This window comes from Plecotus auritus, assembly GCF_963455305.1.
Source record: "Plecotus auritus genome assembly, chromosome: 12".
NCBI lineage: Eukaryota > Metazoa > Chordata > Mammalia > Chiroptera > Vespertilionidae > Plecotus > Plecotus auritus.
In genome coordinates, this window is record NC_137778.1 from 22,920,123 (window position 1) to 22,928,658 (window position 8,536).

General features: G+C 43.0%; 1 protein-coding gene across 1 annotated transcript; it reads left to right on the forward strand.

The window, feature by feature from the left end:
- Positions 1-7,815: 7,815 nt before the first annotated feature.
- LOC308237565 (translationally-controlled tumor protein-like) lies at positions 7,816-8,244 on the forward strand (the record flags this gene model as incomplete). Its single annotated transcript, XM_080648319.1, has 1 exon — positions 7,816-8,244. One exon carries the CDS (start codon positions 7,816-7,818, stop codon positions 8,242-8,244), a length of 429 nt encoding a protein of 142 aa, XP_080504445.1.
- Between the last annotated feature and the right edge of the window lie 292 nt (positions 8,245-8,536).

Below are 8,536 nucleotides of genomic sequence, written 5' to 3' on the forward strand. Positions count from 1 at the left end.
ATTTTGATGCCAGGAACATCTTGATGTGGCTGCCTTGAAGTGGCTGTTTTGATATGGGAACATTCTGACTCTGCCTAAAAACAAACGAATAAACTTTCACTGGAAAAAATTATCATCAAGTAATGTGCATCGACAGAACTCCTCACCCCCTCCCCGAGCCCCATCTTATCCCCTACCCCCCAGAATAGAAGCCAGACTGCAGAGGTGGAGAGTGGGACCCTTGAGAGGAAAAAAAAGATCATCATCAGGGAGGGAGGAGTCCGGAACAGTGGACCCAGCTCAACGATAAAACCTGAAGAAAGAGAACCACAGTTCTGCTCTTGAACCCACCCTGACTCAGCCCCTTAAAAACGTCAGTGCATTTCCACAACACTGAGCGAGACTCAAGGAGCTCTGCTGTGAGAGAAACCCTCATTCCCTTCCAAGAGCTGAGCCCTGACCAGGAATCTCTGTTCTTTATTTTAAACAGAAGGAAAGGAAGCAGAAGATGGCGTGTATACCTCCTGGATACATGGGAGATACCCAGGAAAACTGAGTCATTCCAAGCAGGCATGTCTTTGACAGGACATGTGCCATTGAATGAAGAACAGTATCATTCAGCCAGGAGATTAAAAAGAGCTCTGCACACCCAAACGGGAGGCAGCAACCCAGTCTGCCAAGTGACAGATGTGGGCATGGAGAGATCAGATAGTTGGGTTGATCTGGGGTTAATATTTTGTCATTCTAGTGTGAGTAGATAATAGGGAAAGTAAACTAAACGGCCTTGGGCTCATTGTCCCATTCGTATTATCAGGGGCCTGTCAGGAATCTATTATCAAGTGTCCTCTTCGTTGAATGGAGGGTATAAACTGACTTCTATTGCAAATTCTTTTTTTCTCACAGAGAATTCTTTTTATAAGCAACAATAGAACTAAAACACTCTGTGAAACAAGTTAAGTCATTAATGGTATAATCTCTCCAGTTCAAGGTGTTCATATCATTTAAGCTAGTGAGTGAAAACATTAAATATTTTCAAAAGATGAATTTGGCCCTGGCCAGTTGTGCTCAGTGGTTAGAGCATCAGCCCTGGCACCCAAGGGTCACAGGTTCCATTCCCAGTCAAGGGGCACATATCTCGGTTGCAGGTTCCATCCCAGGCCCTGGTGGGGGCTCATGTGGGAGGCTGCCAATTAATGTATCTCTCTCACATTGATGTTTCTCTCTTTCTCCCTCTCTCCACCTCCTCTCTCCCCTCCACTCTCTCTAAACCAAAACAACAAAACAAATCAATGGAAAAAATATCCTCAGCTGAGGATTAAAAAAAAAAAAAAAGGTGAACCTGTCTGTTTCTGCCACCATTATCTCTTTAAAGAACTGGAATATTATTTAATTAAATTTAAAGATGTACTTGAGGAGTATTGAATGATATATAATATTAAAATCTATACAGTGCACGTGATTTGTTTCCTGGAAATATGAATTTCCCCTCTCCCAAAACCCATTTCCTTCACCTTTCATTGCAAGCATTTCCTATTTTGTTGTCGTTTCAATCTTTTCCAAATACTCTGATTTCAATTTAGGTCAGCAGATACATATTAAATACTAGTATGTTCCAGTCATTTTGTTAGGCACTACAGGGAACGAAAATATAAATATGAATAAGAAATAGCCTCTGCTTTCAGGGATATAATGGGGGAGATTAGACTTGAATAAAAACAATATATAAAACAGAGATATCACTAGGCACTCGTATGCATTTAAATGTCATCTGATAAATTTCAGATGTCATAAGCTGGCATAATCAAAATGATTTGGAACTATGACTGGAGCAATTAAACCCTACTGGGAGAAGGAAACGGAAAATGGCATTTAATTATGGATCGCCTACTCTGTGATAAGCACTGTGCTAAGTGTTTTACATATCTTGTCTCATTCAATCCCCCCAACAGCCCCATTTTACAAAGCAGGAAACAGCAGCCCAGCAACACTAAGTACCTAGCCCAGTGGTTGGCAAACTCATTAGTCAAGAGAGCGGCAAAGCGCGGCTCGCGAGCCGCATGTGGCTTGCGAGCTGCAGTTTGCCGACCACTGACCTAGCCCAAGGTCACACAGCTCAGATTTGGTGTGGAAGCCAAATTCAAACCTGGCAGAACCCACACACTCATTTCAGTCCCCTCCAGGAAGCAGCAGGGTGGGGTATTATTGAGATATGAGAAGATCTGGCAGCTCTTGACACTAATGTTTGAAAGAATGACTTTGGGTTATTAAAACCACATAAACAGAAGGTAAAACAAAAGGTAGTCATAGCCAATCTAGATCCACCACTGAGCAATTCAGCAGGTGCCTGGATCAAAATGGCTATTTGGTAAGTATAACTTTTTATAAGTTTAGTTAGGGTGTCAATGAGAGTAACAAACCAAAACAAACAAAAAACAGTAAAAACCTTTTCAAATGACTGCATCAGTTCTTTAGCTTATTGAATCTAGAAAGGCACCTTTTCCTCTAATAAGAAAAATTACTAATCATAGTCAACATTTATTGAATACTTCCTAACTCTGAGCTCTGTACCGAATATATAGAGGTTGAGATCATGGATTTAGAATCAGGTTGAGAGGGTTCAAAGGTTGCTTTCACCATTTATTAGTTATTACTTTCACCGGAAACTCTCTGGACCTTAATTTCCTCATTGGAAAGGTAAGTCTACTTCAAAGTATCTGGTAAATAAACACCTGGTGAAATGAGCTGTTATTATGAACTTGGAATGTGTTTACCTACGCTCCCAGATAGGAAGGGAGTTTCCTGAGTATACCCATCCATGGATAAGTCCAGGCCTCCTTCTTTGGGGCTCATGGCAAGGTGGGGAGTCATGCACGTAGGGTTAGCAGGAACCAGACACGTTGCAGAGCCTGGTGGCCATTACTCCTGCTGTAAGGCCCTGTGTGATAAGAAGTCTGCTGTAGAAGAGAAGTCCTCATGAAGCATCCATCTTATATAAAAACTGCTGTTTGAAATTGTAACCCTGCTATTTGGCTTCTGTAGATGCTTGCTTGCTTAAATAATAAGGAAAATAAGACTACTCCCACTTCAGAGAGGCCATTAAACCTTTCCCGTATGAAATTATCAGTACTGGCACCAGGCCAAGCCTTTGGTTGAGGTCTCAAGGCCCCAGCACATAGGGGCTCTTTAAGAACTTGCAAAGGGGACCGGAAACACCCCATATTTGGGAGACAAAGAAGGTAAAAACATATAAATAGGGAAAATTCCCACATGTTGGGGCCCAGAATTTTAGAGAGATTTTCCTCTGGACCCGCGTGTAATAAATTTAACTCCATCTCTCTAAGTATTGCTGGGTTCTTCTCCGGTTTTCTGTAACACTCAAATGATATCAAGTGGAAACTGAGCTGGCAGAGCCACAGATGCTGAACAAAATTCCAGGGAAGTCAGGTCTATTGTCCCACATGTCTGGCTGCTCCTACAATCCCTCAGAGTGTCTCCTTTCATAACCCTGTGAGGTGAGTGTTCTTATCATCCCCGTTTTACAGACAAAAGGTTATCCCGCTTCAGGTCTTGTACCTAGTAGGTAGCCCAGTTGGGACTGAACCCCAAGTATGACTGACTCCAGAGCCTGGGTTTTTAACTATCAGACAATACCACCTCCTTATGCCAGTTATTCCAATGTTGTGATATTGGGATCTAATAAGAAGATGAGATTCGTGAAGTCTGCATATCCACTATAAACACAGCACTTAAAAGGAATCATTACTAAATATTAATCCTAAGAAATATTTGTTCTAAGTCCAGTCCAGTCATTGACATGTCTTTAGACCCAAGGCAGTTGAAACCACAGCAATCAAGTGCAAGGCTAAGAAGTCAGGCTGTGGAGCAAGATCGCCTGGATTCAGATTCAGACTCTGCAACATCCTAGTTTTATAACATTAGATGACTTGCTAATTTGTGCCTCGGTTTTGTCCTCTGCAAAATGGAAATCATAGCAGCATCTATCAAATAGAGTTGTTGTGACGAGTAAAGCTAAGCGAAGCATTGTGAATGGTGTCTGACTCATGGCAAACATTCAAAAGAAGGCTGTTATTACTTTTGAAGGCAGGTACGGTATCATTTAATTCCACAGAGGCACTCACTAAATATTTTTGAAATGAACAAAGGAAATGTTTGTAGCTAAACCTGTCACCAAAATTCTTAACGTTAACCCCAAACTGAATACGAAATACATTATACTAAGCACCATGCTTAGAAATTACACTAACATGGTCGTTGGTCACTTGGAACTTTTTGGAAATGAGGTCATTCTATTTCTGCCCAAACACTCAGGGAATTATGCTCCTTTGATGGGGGATGTCTGAACCAAACAGGACACCTCAAGGTTCCTGAGGGCGGCATCACTGACTCTGAGGTAACGTCTTTTTTATGTGAACATGACTGCTAAAAGCAAGGAGACATTAAGGAAATTTTTACATGTTTTCCAGTAATTTAAGACTGCTGGGCCCTCCATTCACCCCGTGTCATAGGCACCTGTAATCTCACTCATCTTGCTCAAGGGGAGGGCGGCCAGAGTCATACAAGCTAGGCTTTATTATTATTATTTTTTTAAGCCTGTCTTTATTTCATTACCTTTAACATTTGAAAAGATTTTTCTGCCGAGAAACAACGTAAAATGGAAAATTTAACACATATAACACAAAGATATAATTTTTTTTAGATTAGTTTCTATCATGGTGCCTAAAACATCAGGAAAGAGATGCCCTAATATAATTTAAATTGTAGTAATTTTGCTATTTTTAGTTTTTTTCCAAGATGGAATGACTTTAATTCTAAGCTGATAAAAATTACCAGTTTAATTATGGAATAGCTAAAATCCAGCAAAGACTTATTAATTTAGAGTCTATTAATACAATAGTTGTGATATTTCAAACAGCAAGAGTGCTATTTATACAATTTATGAATAAACAATATTCACAAGTAAATTAAGTATAACAAGATTTTATAGGGACTGTTTACTATTCTCTTTTAAACCTTTTTATTGAATTTATCGGGGTGACATTAGTTAGTAAAATTATATAGGTTTCAGGTGTACACTTCTATAATAAATCATCTGTGTTCACCATCCCAAGTCAAGTCTCCTTCCATCATCATTTATCCCCCCAGCTAGACTTCATTGAGTTCAAGTTTCACAAGCTTGTGTCATTTAGATGTCAATTTGTAATAATGGCAGTAGAGCCACCAGATGCTTAATTTGGTCAGGGGAGAGACAGAAGCAGAATAACATGGTTTAACAGAGGTGGGTGTGTTTCCAAAGAAACAGTCTGAGAGGGAACTGAGGTGACCTAGGTGAAGTTTAAGAGTAGCAGAAAAATCCAGACTAGACATATGTATGGCACCAAGCTGCCAAATATCCTATATAACAAAAGCCTAATATGCTAAGTGTCTGGTCATCCAGTTGTCCGTTCAACCAATCAAAGCGTAATATGCTAATGATATGCTAAGGCTGCTCAACTGCTCGCTATTATGTGCACTGACCACCAGGGGGCAGATGCTCTGACCAGTAGGTTAGCTTGCTGCTGGGGTCTGGCCAATCGGGACTCAGCGAGACGGGCTGGACATGCCCTGGAATCCTCTCGTAGTCCCTCACTGGCTGGCCAACCTCCTGCATCCCTCTCCAACCCTGATCGTGCACTGGTGAGGTCCCTCATCCTGGCCTGAGCCCTCTTGCAACCTGGGACCACTCAGAGAACCAGTTTCTGCTGATCCCGCTCAATGATGAGCTGCCCCCTGGTGGTCACTACGCTCCCACAGGGGGAGCGCTGCTCAGCCAGAAGCTGGGCTCATGGCTGGCAAGCACAGTGGCGGTAGCGGGAGCCTCTCCCACCTCCATGGTAGCACTAAGGATGTCCAACTGCCGGCTTAGGCCTGCTCTCCATGGAGCCGGCAGTCAGACATCCCCCAAGGGCTCCTGGACTGCGAGAGGGTACAGGCCAGGCTGAGGGACCCCCCACCTCAGTGCATGAATTTTGTGCACCGGGCCTCTAGTATATTTATAAATAAATGTGCATCCCGCTCTTATTACTTCTCACTTTCCTCATTGGTCTCCTGCCTGTTGTAGGGATAGACAGACTCTGACACAGTATTTCTGTCTTCAGAAAGATAGGCTGGCATCTAGGGAAATGACCTTGATAGACTAAACTATAAATACAATATTAATCAGAGCAATTTGCTCTTGAATTGTGCCCCCTTTCTCAATATTCCAAAGCAGCTTTAGGAGAGAGGCAAAAAAGCATAATCAGTAGCCATTTGATGTGTGTGCAAGTAAGGTCAAATACTCCAACACAGTGGGAAAATAATAACCAGAGTCCTGTTTCCAGAGAAAGTTATTTCCCTAGATTGGCTAAATCAGAATAGATCCCATGGCAGTGCCTCTGTGCCTAATGGTTTCTGTCTTGGTATCATAGAGCAAGGAACCAAGGAAAACAAGGTTGGGGGTTTAATCCACATATAACACGCTACCTTTGCTCTCTGTAAGAGCGCGAGCACAACCTTTACTCCTGAGCCAGCCATCGTGCAAATGTCTGGAGTAGAGGGAGAGCTAAGAATGAGGATCAGCCTATTGTCATGAATGGAAAAATGAAGCAGCAGCTCACAAGCCCAGCCTATTGGCAATAAGAAGAGTGTGTTGCATTCATTTGTTCAAAACTCTCATTGGACATGAGCATTATTTTTCAGGTCAAATGAACGCTTGATTTCTAAACATCCCCCAAATAAATATCACCAAAAGGACACTCCACCCAGTGAAAAGAATATTTTCAGAGAAAGGCTGAGCACAGAAAGGGGAGCCCCTGGCTTCTCCTTGCAGAAGAGCCTCTGTGGCCAACTTAGCTGCTGTTTTACAAGTCAAAGGGTGGCCTTTCAAAGGCCTGCCCTGCTCCCTCCCTGTGACACTGGAGAATTGAGCTGCTCTCTCTCTGCCACTACTGACCTGCTGGGTAATAAAGATTTCCAGAGTTGCTTTGTTTCTTTCTTTTCTTTTTTTGTTTTAAAATCAGAGTTAAGCTGACAGTCTTCATGACAACGGGGAGGGCAAGGGCAAGTTAAAATCCACCCCCAGCTCTGCGGGGAATGAAGAAGCTGAGGCTCGTTCCTGTCAGCAGGTGTGAGTCAGACACACAGGGAGCCGCAAAATTGAGGAAGAGGGTGCCATTTTGTCGTCAATGTTCCCACCACCACTGCACAGAAATAAATAGTTTGAGAAAATGATCCAGGATAAAAGAGTGATCGGCCGGGAGTCAGGCTGAATAGAAGGTCCCCACTGAATGCTGCTTCATTATGCAACTTTTCCTTTCACTGAGGGATTCCAGCTCTTGGTGGAACCAATTGTGACGAGGAAGTGCTGACAGCCCTGGGAACCAGCAAAGCTGGCATTTGATTTGTGGCTGTGACGCCCAGTCCTACCACTGAATTGTTAGCTGAGTGTAAGCAGGTGAACTTGGCCTCCTTGGGTCTCAGTTTTTAGGTCTGGAAACTGGAAACTCTTAGATTAATGTTTATATTCAGGCATACCTCGGAGCTATTGCGGGTTCGGTTCCAGACCACTGCAATAAAGCAAATATTGCAACAAAGCGACTCACACATTTTGTTTTGGTTTCCCAGTGCCTAGAGAAGTTATGTTTCCGTTTCCGTCCACTCCCCCACTCCTCCAGAGCAACACTCTGGCTGCAAAGCGCTTCCTCAGAGCCCTGGGCTCCCTGCGAAGGCAGCGAGGATGGCTGTCCTCTCCTTCTAACTGCTATCTTGGTCATCTGCTGGGACCTCATCAGCCATGATGAGATGTTCCGATTCCCACAAGATCCGGGAGATCGCAGACGGGCTGTGCCTGGAGGTAGAGGGGATAAGACAGTCAGTAGGACAGAGGGTAACACTGATGACTCGATGATCAGAGGAAATGCCTCAGCTGAAGGCCGGAGGACGAAGGAACCGAAAGCAGTCATCACTGGTGGTGATAGTTTCGTGAACCATCCTTTGCAGGAAAGCGGCTTCCCAAAAGAAGCCTACAAGGAGCATGTCAAAGATGACATGAAATCAGTGGAAGGGAAACTTGAAGAACAGAGACCAGAAAGAGGAGAGCTTCCTATGACAGGGGCTGCAGAACACATCAAGCCCATCCTTGCTAATTTCAAAAACTACCAGTTCCTTATTGGTGAAAACATGAATCCAGATGCCATGGTGGCTCTGTGGACTACCGGGAGGATGGTGTGACCCAGATGTGATTTTCTTTAAGGGTGGCTTAGAAATGGGAAAATGTTAACAAGTTTGGCAATTTGGATCTATCACCTGTCATTATAACTGGCTGCTTCTTGTCATCATAAGTTGGCTGCTGCTTGTCATGCACACACTAAGACAAATGGGACTGATGGTATCTTGAGCTCTTCATTTATTTTGACCTTGACTTACTTGGAGTCGAGGCATTGTTTTTAAGAGAAAAAAGAAACATGTCATGTAGGTTGTCTAAAAATAAAATGCATTTAAACTAAAAAAAAAAAAAAGTTTT